Consider the following 17193-nt stretch of genomic DNA (forward strand, 5'->3'; position numbering starts at 1 on the left):
ACTTTTGCAATTAACAAGTAATTCATGGGGATGTTTCATATAATCTAATTCATCTTTTCATCATTAGACTTCACCCTCCAATGTTAGCATAAATTATTCTTGCCTAAATCTGTTTTTATATGACAAGGGAGAAAGGATGATTTACTAACTTTTTTTTCCTGAAGCCCAACATTTGACTTTTTGCATTTAAGATGGGAAACTACTGAGAATATTTTAAATTCTTCCTCTAACTTTACTCAGGATTCTGGAGTCATATATGGCTTCAATTAGATTGAACTTGGCAATTTAATAATCAACTTTCCACTAGGTATATTAGTATAGGAGGTGGTACAAAAGCTTAAGTAGCCTTTATCTTTTGTTTCTGCACACAGCAAAACGTTCTAGTGGTATTTTGACAAAAGACAAGAAATACAAAGTTTGTCAGGCTGACTGTTTTGGATATTTAATGGTGACTTGGCAAATCCTTAGCCTTTTTTTCTTTCTAATTTAAAACAAAGTCTTGTTTTGCTGTAATGTTCGTGTTAGCAGCACAGATTATGTAAAGAGCTGGGGGAGATAGATATATAACTGTACCTTTTCAGAGATTTAATGCAAATTCATAAGTGAATACTTGACTAACAACATAAGGTATTCATTAATTTGAGAATTATAACTTTCTTAAGTGGCTAGCCACTGCTAATAAGGAAATGGTTACATAATATCTTTCTTTAATTTTCTTTAACCAAAAACACAAACATTACATGTAGGACTGATTTTATTGCTTTTGAGTATATACAGTATATATTGTAAATTTTAGCTGTTTTTTATACCTTTGATTTATATATGTAAATAAATATCTCACATATGAAGTATGAACATATAGTGGCTCCAAGTAAAGTTTATATATACATTTAACATGTATAATTAAATTTATTTACATTTAAAACATGTATTTTTACATATTTAAAGTCTGTTAAGTCTCACAGATACATAACTACCATCCTAAGAATTTTACTTTTCAAAAATTTTAACTTTAATTTGTAGGTTCATGTTCCTATAAAATAGTTAACAATTTTAACAAAAACCTTGGATTGATATCTGCAATTAAGCAGGCACTAACAGTTTCTTCATTAGTCTTTCTCTTTGGCCTTTTATCCACTGATTATTAAACATTATTTTACTTTGTTTATAATGTGTGGGAAATATATAAAATATTAAGAGTATAAAATCAGTTTTATTCTTAGAGAGTCATGCTACAAAAACACATGTGAATATTAAGTACCTAAAATATAATAGTTGTTTTGGAAAGGTTAAAAAAATAAAAATTTGATTCTATCACCAAGTTTTACAGAGCTGGGGAGGATGAGTCTTTAAACATTTAATTAGAATTTGAAGCAGAGAATCAGTTTATGCAGAATTGAGAGGAGACTCAATTTCCATGTTATACTAGAATTAAAGCACATTTAATTAAAGGAAGTTTACTCATCTAATAGTTTCATAAATATTTAATTTCTTATATGTGAAGAATACATATCAGACTTAATTGATTTTGACTTCTAAGACAGTGTTGAAGCTTTTTTAGTACAGTAAGTTTTCACTCACTGGCTTAAACCATGTCTACCCCAGGTGTTGAGCAGGCCTGTCAGAATGTAGCACATGATTTCTCCCCACTGTGTCCAAAAATTCCATTCCAGCCATCTTACTGGGTAGTAAAATCCACAGTAGGCTTTATACGGCTTCTTTTTAAAGCTGAAGTTTCCTTAAAAGCTACCCTGCAGAGTCCTGTGACTTATTTTGAGCCCCAGCATATTGTTTTAGACAGCAATTATTTTCACAAAGGCAAAAATAAATACTATACATGTTCTAAGTCCAAGAATGGGCTAGGAAATTTAAAGTATCACTCAGAGTGGTACATTTCAGATAATTTTAGAATTAGAATTTTACAAGGATGTCAATGATCTTGGTTTTTACATTAGTATAATTAATTTTTAAGGCACTTGTTTGTTTTTCAACAGGAGAAAATGAAGTTTTAATACACATGCATGGGGAATTCACATAAGCATGATATTCAAAAGACAGTGAGGCAGTATTGGGAAATAGGACATTTTGGACAAAGGAGCGAAGGGAGGTACAGGGTGCTGGACTTCAGAAGTGAGAATGGGGATTTACATGTAGGTGAGGAAGAGGGGAACGTACATGGCAAGAAAATCCTTGCTAGGCAACTCAGAAACAGTGGGACACAGCTAACAGGCCCCAGCCCGAAGCCCTCTTGTGTGCCAAACTTAAATTACACTAAGGCAGCAGCCTAAGATATCCTCCCTGAAGCAGGTTTCTCTGCGTAAATCTCTTGGGCAGAAAAGAGAGGAGGGTCAAAGGTTCCTTCTGGGTTTTGTTTCTTAATAAATTGCTGAAAATCAATATCCCCAAAGGGCAGCTTCAGGTCGCCGAAACTCCTGTTCCCTTCAGTACAGATGGACAGGTGGCTGGCCGACAGCCTGGCTTACCGTGACTGGGCTGACTAGGGCAGGGTGGTTGCCCTTGGAAAACCCAGTTCAGAGTCATTTGGACAAAGTGGGCAAACCAGATCTTTTTTTTTTTTACTTGTCAATTGCAGTTGACATTCAGTATTATTTCATATTAGTTTCAGGTATACAGAATAGTGGTAAGAACTTATATAAATTTACAAAGTGATCCCCTGATAAGTTGTACCCACCTTGCACCATACACAGTTATTACAGTAGTACTGACTGCATTCCCTGTGCTGTACTTTATATATCTCATGACTATTTTGTAACTACCAATTTTTACTTCCTTCTTTTTAAAGCACACTTTTATTTAGCACACTTCTTTACATATACTTTTAAGTTTATTGATATAGTCCACATGTTTGTCATTTTCAGTAGCCGCGACAGCGGGCCATGGTATCATTCTGCTGCTAAATGCTGGGCCAGCCCATTTGCTGTTGAACATTTAGATTGTTCCCAATTTCAAAAATAGTACTTCTAGGGATATTTCCATATGTGTTCTATTCCTCTTATTTGTGTTTGTGTGTTCTTACAAGAAAAGAAAATAGAAATATAAGAAAAAAGTTATTTCTATATATTTTTAGAACAGCAATAGCACAAAGACTCAGCAATGTTGAGAAAAATTTTATATTATCTTTTTGTTTTTCCTTTTCAGTTCCACTAAGATTTATTATATGCCTTATAAATATATTTAATTTATTGAATATCTCCAGCAAATCCAATTCTTGTTATGGGCCAATTGGTGCTCTTTGTTTTTATGTCTCTCTTCTGCTAGAGACAGAGCAGGAAGCTGGCCATCAAAGAGAAGCCAGCTCTGATTCATTTGGGGTTCTGAGTCACACAGTCTCTGGGGAGAAGTGGTAGTGGCACCACAGCCACCGCCTGCCCATGACTTTCCCTACCACTATCTGGTGCCATTCACAATCTAATTCAACCAGTGCTTGTTCAGTGTGTACAGTGGAGGCCAGCCCTTGGCCAGGGGTTACGGAACACGCTGATGAAGTGCCAAGTATGCCTTCTGCAACCAGAGGACTTAGAACAGCTCCAAAAATGGAGAATAATAGAAGAGCTAGAGAGGTTGGATTAGTTTGCTAAGGTTGCGTAACAAAGTACCAAATTCACAGTGGCTTAAGCAGTAGAAATGTATTACCTCACAGTTCTGGAAGTCTAAGACCAAGGTGCCAGCAGAATTGGTTCCTTTTGATGGTTGTGAGAGAGAAATGTGTTCCATGCCACTCCTCTAGCACCTTGTGATTTGTTTACTGACAGTCTTGGGCATTACAGAATTATCACCCTGATCTCTGCCTTCATCTTCTCATGGTGTGTTCACTATAAATGTGTTTGTGCTGAAATTTCTGCTTTTTATAAGGACACCTGTCACATTGGATCAGGTCCTACCCTAATGACCTCATTTTACTTGATTACCTCTATAAAGATCCTATCTCCAAATACGGGCACATTTTGAGGTACTAAGGATTAGGATGCCGTCCTGTCGTGTGTGAGGAACGTAATTCAACTCATAACAGGTCAAGAAGAATATGAGAAGTCTGGGACGCCTTGATGGGGAGGTCAAATGTGATAACCTTGAAAGGCAGTCGGGTTTGTTCACTGCATGTTGACTATTCCCTTATCAGTCTGCTCCCTTGTTGACAAGCTGGGACATGTGGGACAATGACTGTCAGCACCCACATAGGCAGGCTGGTCACTGATATAAAAAGTGTACCTAGGAGCCCTAGCTAGGTAGGTCATTTGGTTGGTTGGGGAGCTGTCCTGTACACCGAAAGGTTGAGGTTCTGATCCCCAGTTGGGGCACATACCTAGGTTGTGGGTTTGATCCCTGGTTGGGGTACGAATGGGAGGCAACCTATCAATGTTTCTCTCTCATATCAATGTTTCTCTCCTCCTCCCTCTCTCCCTCCCTCCGTTTCTCTAAAATCAATAAACATATCCTCCGGCAAGGGCTTAAAAAAATTAAAATAGGGTACCTAGAAGTCAAAACTAACAGAACAGAAATAGGCACTTCTTCAAGCAGCCTCATCAGAAAATAGAGCTTTTCTGTGAAAGGTAAGGAAGTGTAAGAAAAGCTCGTGCTTACAAATTAAATCTAATGTTGGCTTAATATCAGTGCCCGTGCGGTCATTTGCTTACTCAAGTCACTCTTCTGCAAAAGAAGAGCATCTGGAAAGAGCCAGAGGTGCCTTTGCTGGAAAATTATATTTGGCCTCTTTAGTCAGGGCCTAAATTATAGTTCTTGACTTGAAAGATACTTGAACACTTGCGAGTTAATATGATTAAATTAACTCTTAACTAAATATGTTCACAGGCCATGATTTTCTTTAAAGCTGCTTCCAGCTTTTCAGAAAGTAATGTTTACCCCATCCTGATGTGTCATTTTTTTCATCTTAAACTCTGGTTTCCCAGGTGTATGACCTGGAAGCTGTGCTAACAGAAAACTTTGAAATGTTGGCTCCCCCCGCCAACCCCCGTTTTAAAGCAGCCACTGTTTATTAACTGACCAGATTACAAAAATAACTGTGGTGGAAACCTTAGTTCATCCTTCTAATAAACCTGTTGATCTGGTCCTCCCTGCTAACCAGCATCTCCACCTTCTCCCAAATGAGTGGTCTTTTTCTTCATTCCACCTCATGGAGAGGATGACTTGAAGGGCCACAGGAAGTTGTTTGCTTCTTTGAAGCATTTTCCGACAGTATCGATCTCATGAATCAAACCCTCCATGCAGACGATGCCATATTTACCGAGATAGAGCAATCAGTGCGCTGTCAGGGCAGTTCGTTTTGTATTGATTTTGCCGTAAGCACGCTTGTAGATCAGTTCCTTTACTGACTTCAGGTTTGGGTACCCCCGAGCAATATGTGGTTCCAGTGCTCAGCATGTTAATCAAAACTTTACTGAGCTTAATGAAGGTGCCATGAAGGCCTGGTGAAGGTGAAGAAACTGCAGCACCTTTCGGACCTTTGGGCTCAGACCATCGATACCTCTGATCCTGATGACAAATGCCAATTTGGGTTCTGCAGGTACATAGAAGTTGCCAAATTTTCTTGCCATCCCAGCCATTCAAATCTCAGCTCTGTACATCTGCCTACATTCCTTGTGATGGTACTTAGCTTTTTCATGGATAAGCTTCCTGCTTGCCTTTCATAGCATCTCTGTGCAAACTCCTTTTTAGGTGCTTGATCTTCAGCTTTGCAAAATTCCTTCGCTTTTTCTTAAGGGTTTCTGGCACAGCTGGAACTTCCTTCCTCTACTCAGCTGTACCCTCCATGGTTCCAGCCAGAAAAAAGGAAAAACAGTCGGCATTCTGAACTGACTCATCCTTGTGTCAGTATCATATTACACTACATCCATGCCTTATGAAGAGATTTGTAACAGCACAGCAACAGTTAGTTACCTAAACAGTTGTGTTAGCTTTCAGTCAGAGATCACATGTGAAATTGTCATTTGGTCTTCCTCTAAAAAATTCTTGTGTTTTATTCAGAGAAACCGAGGAATTGTTTAGAATGCCTCTGGAATTTAGCTGGTATAATTCTCCTTTTAAAATGAAAGAAACCAGCTCTGGAGAAGTTTAGTGAACCACTAAAGGAAGGAAATTCCTTTGCTTGAATTTGGATTCTTCTTTGGAGGAAAAGGAGATGTAATATTTGTAGAAAGAAGCTAGAGAAGATATTCTTGAGAGATTTGTGTTAACAGGACAGATACATTTGAGATATATATTTTTTTAACTAAAAAGTCAATGATGTGCAGATCAAAAAAAATGACTGCATGCAAGTTGCTAGTTAACTTGCAAATAAATGCATAGTAAATACTCTAAAATCCACCGGCTGTGGGTACTCTATGAGGGGTGCTGGTAGCACATGTGTTTCTGCCTGGCCCGCGTGCAGCGGCCCAGCAAGTGCTGCAGTCCGTTCTACTGAAGCTGGTACCCAGGAAGGGTTGTGTGCTGTTCATCAGAGATCCCTCAAACTGTCTGGGCTCTGCCTGTTGGCCAGATTAGGTCTGAAATAAATGTTGCCTTGGTGCTTTGTTCTTTTGTTCACCAATAGTGTGCTCAAGCAAGAACCTCTTAGCCATCAGGAGACAGGGACAGTGTTTCACTCACTTTTGTGTCCCTAAACCCAGAAAAGTGCCTGGTTCTGGATAAGTATCATTGAATGACTTGTTGAATGTCATAGCAATGAAGGGGGAAAACTCCACACATTTTCCGTAAGTAAAGAAAATCACAGTTCAGAAGGCAAGATGTATCAGCCAGCTGTGAGGCAGGTCTGTCACTAACGGAGTCAGCCCTACCACTGATTATGACGAGTCAGTGTCTGCTTCTGCAGCTGAAAGACAACCCCAAGGAATGGCATTTATTGAATAGAAAGTACTACTGTAATCAGTGATGCATTTTTTCCTTTAGTAATGATTGAGTGGAAAATGTCATGTTCTTGACAAATGTGTATTGTCAAAGTAGACGTTTAGGGATCAGTCAGAATACATCACAAATACATTTTAATGAATTTTTATTAGTTCGGTGGAGAACTTGTTTACTGGGGAGTGGCTGTGCCTTGTTGGCCTGTTCCGCCTGACTGAGATTATCAAGTTCTGTGCTTTGCCCTGTGGTTGCGGCGAGAGCACAGCCCAGCTCCTGCCCTGAGGAGCTCAAAACCCCAAATGCTGGGAGAGGCAGCTGTCCTGTTGCACTGTGGTTGATTATAGAGGCATCTTTGTAGCACCAAGGATGCAAGAGGGTGATTCACTCTTCATATGCCAGAGGGAGTAGCTGACAACTTAAACTCACTGTTGAAGGCTGGGTCTTTTTTTTTTTTTTTTTCTTTTTTAGGAGTGTGAAAGGCAGACGAAATGGAAGGAAGGGTGTTCTGAAAAGCTTAACATCTGCAAAGGCACAGAGGTGGGAGAAACCATGAAGTTCTCTCACTACAGTGGTGATTCCAAAATCTAACCAAGCATCAGGTCATACGGGAGGACCACTTTAAAAATACAGATTTTCAGCACATTTGCCCCAGAAATTCTAATTCAGGAAGTCTGGGGAGGAACCTAGGAGGGTGATTCTTTAAATTTCCCCTGATGGTTTGTGTTCCACAGCCACAGACAGGGTCCAGTTTTTTGCAGATGTTTAGTGACTTGCTTTGAAATGCTCAGCAGTGAGGTTTCTGTGGGGAGTTTGTGGCACCTTCTCTTTCTCTGGGAGGAGGAGGAGTTCTAGAACCCACAAAAAATTGCACGTGCAGTATCTTGCCTGCTCACATACATGTACAAATTAAAGCCAGTTAAAATTAGTGCCAGGTGGTGTTGAGAGAAACATGAAACACTGCAACTGAGCATACAGCACAGATCCAGCCCATAGACTCCTGCTGGCACTCTCCAAGTACTTGGCCTCAGGATCCCTTCGCATTCAAAAGTTGTGGACCCCAAGAGCTTTTGTGTGGTATTAGAAATTAAAACATGTTAAAAATATTTGGGTCCTGGCTTGTGTAACTCAGTGGATTGAGCTCAGGCTGTGAACCAAAGGGACGCCAGTTCGATTCCCAGTCAGGGCACATGCCTGGGCTGCAGGCCGGTTCCCAAGTGGGGGTCACATGAGAAGCAACCACACATCGATGTCTCTCTCCCTCTCTTCCTCCCTCCCTTCCTCTCTCTCTAAAAATAAATAAATGCAATCTTTTAAAAAATAAGAAGAATATTTGGTAATTCAAAAATGTCATATACAAACACGAATAACATTTTTATGAAAAATACTTGCACTAAAATACATATCAAAATAAAAAATTAGTGAGAAGAATGACATTGTTTCACATTTTTAAAAATTTCTTTAATGTCTGAGTTAAAAAGGAATTCAGTTTGTTACAGTATTACATTATGTTTCCTCTGGGAAACTGCACTGTACAGCCCGAGAGAATGAATGAAAAAAGCAAATAGTTTCTTAGTGTTATGAAAATGGTTTTGACTTTGTAGATACCCCCACAGAGGCTTGGGGTCTTCCCAGGGATTTCATCTCTTCAGGCCACCTAGCAGACCACCCGCCACTCCCCCACACACACCCGCTCGGGGGGCCTGCGCTCCTGTGCACCTACTCACACACCACCCTCCCGGGCACCTCGTGGCTGCCTTGGCTCCTCAGAACAAAGAATCTGAGGTGGTCACTGTAGTGTTTCATTCTAAGAATTACTCTTATTTGAAGCAGACTTTAAATAAACATAGAGAAGGCAGCTGTTTGTTGAAGGAACAAATGTTAAACATTTATGCATTGTGTACCTTAATCAGCTGATAAGCTTAGACATCTTTGCAGTTGGCCATTTAGAATCTGTGATTATTTCTAGAAAAATTAATACTTGGAAGTTCACATTCCAGTTAAGGATAGCACTAGATTGTGGTTAAGATTGTGAGCTCTGGACTCAGGAAGCTGAGTCTGAATTCCAGCTCCAAGACTTAGAGGGATCATGGACAAGAAACATAACCCCTCAGAGCCTCGGTTTCCTCAGTCTGTAAACTGAGGAGGATAGAATTAAAGGTTCACAATTATTTGATTCCAAAATTCAGAAACGTGTGAAAAAGGAAACTGTATGTATAACTCATTGCATAGCTAAACTGGACCTGATTAATTTGGGAGCAAAAGCTACCTTGAACAAACATGAAGCTCTTTTTATTTATTTCACTTGCTATGACTGTTGGTGTGTTTTGCCACAGAAATTTAAAATGTTTGATTATGAAGTACTGTCCTAGACCTTGCATGGTTTGTATATTATGAATGTTTCATAGTAAATCATATATGTACTGAATCCCCAAACACATCTGCCCCAGGACCTCGTATAAGAGATCGAGGATGGGTGTTGTCATATCAGGGGTAGATGGGCTGTTGTAGACATGGTGTGTCCAGAACACTGCCTGGCACATAAAACCATGTTCGTTTTTGTTAAATAAACAGGTTTTATTTCCAAATAAGTGTAGAAACCACTGAATAGAAAAGAAATTGCTTCATATTTCATGAGCACTTTCACATCAGTGAAAGGAGGATTTTTGTTTCCTTTTTCACTCTTGATTAGGGCAATGGGAAAAAATGGCAAGCTGCTATTTTTCCTTCTGTGCATCAAGAAAAATGGCAACATTGGTGCAGGTGTACCTTTCTTGTTATTAAGAAGGTTTGCAAATTGTGAAGGCACTTCAGAGTAGTCGTTCTGTTCATTTCTGCTGAGCGCCTACCCATTGGGTGCCTGGCACTAGGGATACCTTAGTAGACAAGCCCAGCTCTTTATCCTTAAGCCACTCACGGTCCAGTGAGAGAGAAGCAGTTGAAACCAGGTGTTGTGCCAAATATTCAGCTTTAACAACATCAACCCAAGAATGCCTGTAATTAGGGTTGCCAGATAAATTAATTTGAATTTTCGGTAAACAACGAATAACTCTAGAATTATGTTCCAAATATTGTATGGGACATACTTACATTAAATGTGAAATTTGTCCCATGGGATATTTGGGACATACCTAGAACTAAAAAAATTTTATTTTAGTTGTTTATTTGAAATTGACATTTAACTGGGTATTCTATATTTTATTGGCTAAATTGGGCAGCCCTAACCTATAATCCTGGACTATTTCCTGCCACATTGGCAATCTCTGTGGAAGAAATACATGTGTCAGTCATACTGGGTCATGGAGGTTTCTAAAGAGACTGTCTATAGAGGCAGAGGCAGGGTTGGGGAAACTGGGGATGATGCAGGGCCTGGGGCTGGGTGCAATCACTCCCCTGAGCTCTGTGGGGCAAGGGGAGGGAGGGGATGGAGAGGGCCGCTGACAGGGGCTGTGCCGTCCCAGGGAGATGTGTCCCACCAGCAGAGACCCATCCTGAAGGAAGTTGGCAAAAAAAAACAAAACTTCGCTTGGCTCCCTCCCAACTTCATTCTGCTCCTGCCCTGCAGTCTCCAGAGTGTGCCCCTCCCCATCCAGAAGTCAGAAGGCCAGGGGGCTGCCTGGTGACCTCTGACCTCCAACCTCTGACCTCTGTCCAGAAAGCCTGGCAGGCAGAACACTGAGGGGTGGGGAGTGGTCACAGTGCTGCTATGCATGTGATGGGGTGATGGGGATGCTTCTCTGTTACCTCAGGAATAAGCCAGGAGGAAAGGAGTGGGGGAGGGAGAGAAGGGAAGCAAGAAAGGGAAGAAAAGCATGACAGTCTGAAATTTAAAGGTTAAGGAAGAAAGTAAATCAGCACTAGCAATGATTTTAATCAAAAGTAATTTTGCTTTTACCACCACAATTTCTTGTATCAATTTAATGGCTAGAACCAGAGCATAGGGGCCTCATGTGCCTGCACTTCCTGGGTCCTGGAAGTGAATGCCTCCTCAGAGTGTGTGCCCTTGCACCTCACCCGGCCAGGCTGGCCCAGACCCGGGCCTACAGGTCGACCTTCCTCCTCCTCCAGGTGAGAGGGCGGAGTCCCCAAGAGTCTAGACCTTAGAGCTTTGCCCTGCCTCAGGCTGTCCCTGTCTGCACTCGAGCAAGGCAGGGCCTGTAGTGCTTGAACAAGTCCCCAGACTGAAAGCTTGCATTGTGCCAATGAAAACGGTTAATAATATGATGATAATAACCAGGCAGCTGGTGAAGGGGGAGATAGGGATGGCATTTGATCCGCTGGGCCACCACCGAAGTGTGGACTTCTTCATCAGTACTCCTCAAATAAATGCCAAGTAACCGTGGGAGAGGGCTTTTAAATGGACTGGGCACATCAGGTGTTCACCAGGTGTACACTAGGATATACATGAAAATTAGTGAACGCACACTGGGCACGGCACCTTTGCCTTGCAGTATTTGAAGTACATTCCAGACCGTCTGACCCGGGAGTCAGTCTGTGCCGGCAGGGGGCTGACTCCTGCTTTCTCCTGTCCCATTGCAGTTCCCCAGGCCGGGCCTGCAGCAGACGCAGCAGCAGCAGCAGACAGCCGCCCTCGTGCGCCAGCTCCAGAAGCAGCTCTCCAGTAAGTACCCTCGGGGAATGCAGAACGAGTGCACAAGCCAAACGCAAGTGGTGGCTCCCAAAAACGGCACTGCCTTCCGTGACGCCATTTCATCCGTGGTTTAGTCTAAGGTGTTTCCGTTTTGTTTTTAGTTCGGTTTTAGTTTGAATGGTACTTTGCCTAGAAAATCCCCAATCTTTTTTTTTGTTTGTTTGTTTTTTAGTTCAGGGAAGCTCTTTTACTGTTCGTTCCATCTGAACCTGGAAATGTTTCTTTTCATTCAGGGGACCCCTGCAGGCACCCTTTTTATAAAGCTGGAAGGGACAGAGACAGAGAACAACCCAGCAGATGCTCTCAAGTGCACTGATGAAGGGGGTTGGGTGGCCTCCCAAAGGTCATAGATAGAGGGAAGCCAGTATTAGTCCTACCTCCTGGTCACCAGGGCTGGGACTGCTCTTACCACCATGCCATCCCACCCTCCCTGATAACAGCTTAGAGAAATCAAAACCTGACCCCTGGCAGGCAGCGCGGCAGGGCAGTTCTCTCCCCAGTGCTCCTGCCTGCTGTGTGGTGTGATGTTTTAAAATCGTCCTGCCTCTCTCGAATGCATACCACTGACACATTTCAACCACCTCACCTAGGTGCTGGTGGCATGCTTCTGTGAACCCAGTCACCCCTGTGCTGCAGCCATAGGACACAAAATTCTTCTAGAAATGGGAGCCAGCCCCTCTGATGCAAAGTCTGAAAGTCAGGAGACCTACTTTCCAGTGCCAAGTTTACCACCATTATCTGAATCCTGTAGTTCTCCATCCATGAAGTGAGAGTGAGAATGAGAGGAGCAGTTTCTCCTGGTCTCGGGTCGTGTGTCTGGGGAGCAGAGTTCAGAGAGGCTGGTCCTGAGGGCTGCCTTGTGACTAGTAGGGTATTATGAGGGAAAGGGTCAGCTTATGGCTGAGCGGCAGCTTGGTTTTCATCTTTCTCCTCTGCCTGGCTGCCATCTGTGCGGACCTCCTGGCAAAGGAAACGCCCCTCTTGTGTTTCGCTTACCAGGGCATAGCCAAGATCTTATTTTTTCTTTGAAAATATTTTCCTCTTATAGCCTCATTTAATTCCAATCAATCTTTTTTTGCAACTACTTTTTAACAGGTGTGGTCTATGAAACAAATGTGTAGTTAAAATTTCATTGTTTCATTAGTTCCAGAGTTTATATTTTTATATGGCTTAAAAAGACGATATAATTTTAAGGATAAGAAAGCATGTTTATATTTTAGATTTTTTTCTAGTGTTTAGAAATATGTAAGTAGAATTTTTACATAGTCTTAGCTAGTTAGGGAGCATATCTACTCGTTTTCTGTTTCTCAGAGCTCAGGAGACGCAGCTTCTGTTTTTTTCAGCCATTGTTTATGGAGCGCTTTCTTGGACCCAGGTGCTCTGACTTTCTGTCTATGAATGAGTTCACTTAATTCCTAAATCACCCCACCTCCCCGCCTCTGCAATGAGAGTAGGTACTGTCACTGTTTCAGTATTATCAAAGAGGAGACAACTAAAGAATAGGGACATTGACTCATTTGCCCAAGGTTACTCAGCTGACAGTAAGGGATGGAGCTGGGACTTAAACTCGGTCTCCTTCCAGAGCCCACTCTTAACCACCACATAGGCACACCTTGTTGTATTGCGCTTAGCTTTACTGCGCTTTACAGGTTTACAAATGGAAGGCAAGACCCTCCACCGCAAAAATGTCATGACTCGCCTTATCGCGATGCTTGCTTTATTGTGGTGGTCTGGAACCAAACCTGCAGTGCCCCCGAAGTGCTCTTGTATCTACCCTGCTGCCTGACGCTAGCAGTTATGCCCACCTCCTTGGCTGATTAATGACAACTAAGCTAAGCTGCCATAGCACAACTCCAGAGGGCTCCTATTCTGTCAGGGGCCATGTGACTGGGGCCTCTGGATGTGAATAGTCCCACCAGAGTTGTTCCAGCAGTAGTTGTTCCTTTTTCTGTGTGTGCTCTTTACTTTGCTGTGTGTGCGGGTGCATGCTCGCACACATGTATGTACATAGGCATGCACTTAAGTCAACACATATCAGCTCTGGTGCATGCGTACACTTGTGCACAGTTCTCTCTTATATGTCTTTTGGCCATTTGCAGAAAATTATCCAGTTTCAAGCTCTTACAATGTTCGCATTTAAGCAAAACTATCAGTGTGCTTTTATAAAAATCTTAAGAACTTTCAATGCTTTATGCTTATGGATACTTACAGTCCTTTTGTATGTTAGTATTGACGTGTTTCTCAGTTCAGAAATAGAGACCAAACACCCTCATCCGAGCCATTGTGTGGGAAGGGCTGGGACTTGTATGTAGAGCTGGCCCTGCTGCAGAATGAATCCAGCTGCTGTGTTAATGCCACTAGGTCTCCAGGCCAGCACTGATCCCTGACCAGTCCTCTGACTGGGACTGAGAACAGTGACAAGAGGGGTAGCATCTATCTGGGGCATAAGTTTGCACCTGCAATTTTATTTGAATTTATTTTTCTCACTAGGTAACCAGCCACAGCAAGGAGTGACTCCCTATGGGCATCCTCCACACTTCTGACTCGGGAAGGGGACAAGACAAGAAGTTTGATGTTCGCACTGAAAAATAGAATATCAAATTCAATGCATTAGTCATCTTTAGAAATGTCCCTTTGTTCTTTCATTTCTTCAAAATTTTCTTCTGTTTTATGCTATACTTTGTACAAAGGTGTTTAAACAAAAAGCAGAAAAGGAGGTGTGGGTTGGTTTTGTTGCTTTCAGCTTTAAAGCAGGCTTAAAAATGTGTACCCTGTGGGCCTACTGCAGGAAGAGTTTGGTAGCAGACTTTTTGAAACTGGTGCTTTTTTGAATCTCATTGTTATAGAAAGAATGAATTATGGTAAATACAAAATATTTATATATCCATTAATGTTTTTTTTTTTTAATTTTCAAACTGTGCCGGACCAAACTACTGATTTGAAAGGCATGTCAGTTCTTGACTGAAAAGTGACCCATTTATTCTGCATTCACCTTTGATGGTGAAATGGACATTTATTCGCATCACTCTAATTTGAAATGTTTGTAATTTCATAAGCACTTTATAAACTTTGTTCTTATTTATGTAGGATTTTTCTTTGCTTTTGTTGTGGTCAAAAGGTGCTGAAACAGATTGTTGCTTAGTATTTAAACTTCTTAGACCAAGAACTTAAACCGAGGCTTCTGTGAGCGCCACCCTGAGATGTGTGGAAGCCCATTAGAAGTGGCCGTACTGAAGTGTGCAGTGGCCAGATCACTAACCAGAGTCTTTGTGAAGGTGTGGCCCGTAGGTTATACAGGCCCGAGTGAACCACAATGGAATTGTGCTAATTATTTATTGCTGGGTTTGGCAAAAATGACTCTGTCCGATTTTGGTTCTCTTGAACCTTATGCCAACTTGAGAAAAAAATCTCACAGCTGGCCTGAGATTCCACAGTGCTCAAATTTGACACGGTTTCCAGAGAATCTGGCCTCCAAGTCCAGAGGCTCTGGTTTTCTTAAAAGATGTATTTGCTGTTTATTTTGTATGGTAAGTATTTGCTATTTTGAATTTAATTATTAATATTGGTGTCAGTCTTGGTTGTGTATTGCATATACTGTATTTATAAATTGGTGCAAAAAGCACAAGTAAAGTAAATTATACATCAAATTTATTATAAAGAAATAGTAACTATTTTAACTTTGTTCAAGTATGTGGTAATTTGCTCCTATTAGAGTAAAAAGAGACAGTAAATTATTATCAGTTTGTGTAACTTAAGAGTATTCCATATAATATTTTTTTAGATTTAGATGCATAAAATTTTGAATGTGAAAATTGCAGGGCATTTTAAAACATATGTGGGGGATTTTTTTCCCATGTTCTCTGTTCATTCATTTTCTTTTGCCATATGATTTTACATGTTACGTAGTCGCGCAAACTGTGAATAGATTTGTCTGTAAAGAGCAAACCATGTAGAACTACTTTCTTTCAATGTAACGAGTACAACTTCAGTCGATCATTTCTTCTGCAAAGCATTGTATAAATAATTTATATCTTCCTAGGTGAGTTACTCATTGCAAAGTTCGACTCATTGCAAACGACCTCAAACATGTGTCCGCTTCCTTTGCTGTGGCAGCGTCCATGTGACTGCTTTGTACACTGTGAAACTCCTCTGCTCCAGCCTGCTCATTTCGTGTTTACTCTGGGCTGGAAAAGACTTTGCCAAAACATTAAACACCATTCTTTTCACTAAATTAACATATTCTATCTGCTTTCAGAAAATGCATCTTTACATTTCAGCTGGTTTTGTATATCAGGGTCTTATTTTTTTCCTCTTAAGACTCATTCTTAGTGTTCACAAGGCTATTTTTCTTCAAGTAATGTATCCACATAAGGACTGCCTTGGCAAAAACAACTGAACTGCGAATGTTGTGCCTAGTGAGTGAGTCATGTCCCGTCCTGATCGTTTTGTTTCTGTTTTTTTTTTTTTTTTCAAGAGCTGTTGGTATTTAAAATGTCAGTTTTCAGTGTGAACCATATATTCCTGTAGCTCTGTATTGTAAACAGCAGTAATACTGTTTCAAGAATGAGTGTTAAAATCGCATAGCATTTGTATGCACTTTATATTTTGCAGAAGTCAGTGGAATTAATTTATTAATCATTTGCACTTGAAAGCTGTGGGTATGCGTTTTTTGTTTTGTGTCCCTCTTTTTTAGGTGAGGAAGCTAAGTCATGGTAAGGCTGCAGAGATTCTGTGGAAAGTTGAGGGAAAAACTAAAACCGGTTTTCCCCTATGCATTATAAAGACCGCAACTGGAAATTTTAATCTAGTCTTATCATATTAATTCTCACTTAACCCTCTACCCTAAGAGGCTTCCTTTTTTCTTTAGCAACTGCATTAATTTGCATTAAATGACCACAAGAGAAAGCCCTGTCCTTTGACAGAACCTGGTGATTTGCGTCCTGAAATAGAGAGGAAATTATCTTAGGGTAGATGGGAACCCCCACCCCCTTAAACATGAGGCTTTGAAATAGAGTAGACTTGGATATGAGAGCCCATAGACATACCTGTTTACAGTGCAGGCTTGTTCCTAGAGGAGTTACATGTGTCATTTTATTCACTCCTTTTGGCCCAGAAGTAGAGGAAGATCACTGTTAGAATGAGTATCTTTTGACTTCGTGCAGCCACGTGATCCCAATGTCAGAAACAGTAGCAGTCAGGCCCCCTCTTAGGTGGGGCCAGCTGGAAATGCTGTGATGGACACAATGTCTGAAATGATTGACAAGGGCTAGCAGTTCTCGGTTTTGTGTACTGAGATATCTGAGCAAGACCTATGGCTTTTTCTTCTTTTTCACTTATTAAGGCTCCTACAATTCTTCTTAAACAGTAGGTGAATATTTGAATAGATGGTGGAGAAATTACCCTGGAAAATCCCAGCCTCCACAATTAGAAAAGATGAATCATCGTGTACCCCAAGTTAATTCAGGTTGAGTTAATCATGTAATATAAATAAACCCAGTAAATCACAAAAGACAACATTCTGTGTAGGGCTGAAGGAATTGTAAGTGCAGTGAAACTTCATGATGTGATTGGATCTGGAGCTCTCCCAGACATGAACCCGTCACACACAGGGTTGCCACTGAACGAAACAGCATGTGCGTGAAGCACTGGTTTTTTCTCAGAACGTTTTC

At 41.0% G+C, this 17193-nt stretch overlaps 1 protein-coding gene and 1 pseudogene across 1 annotated transcript in view; one reads left to right on the plus strand and one right to left on the minus strand.

The window, feature by feature from the left end:
* Nucleotides 1-15895, plus strand: part of MED12L (mediator complex subunit 12L) — a 317972-nt gene extending 302077 nt beyond the window's left edge. The window contains 2 exon segments of the mRNA XM_036017911.1: nt 11413-11494; nt 14015-15895. Coding sequence (XP_035873804.1) covers nt 11413-11494; nt 14015-14067 — 135 coding nt within the window. The 3' untranslated portion in view covers nt 14068-15895.
* On the minus strand, nt 4548-5810 carry LOC114490264 (annotated as a pseudogene).
* Nucleotides 15896-17193: the final 1298 nt, after the last annotated feature.

The sequence above is a fragment of the Phyllostomus discolor genome, chromosome 2, assembly GCF_004126475.2.
Source record: "Phyllostomus discolor isolate MPI-MPIP mPhyDis1 chromosome 2, mPhyDis1.pri.v3, whole genome shotgun sequence".
Taxonomy (NCBI): domain Eukaryota; kingdom Metazoa; phylum Chordata; class Mammalia; order Chiroptera; family Phyllostomidae; genus Phyllostomus; species Phyllostomus discolor.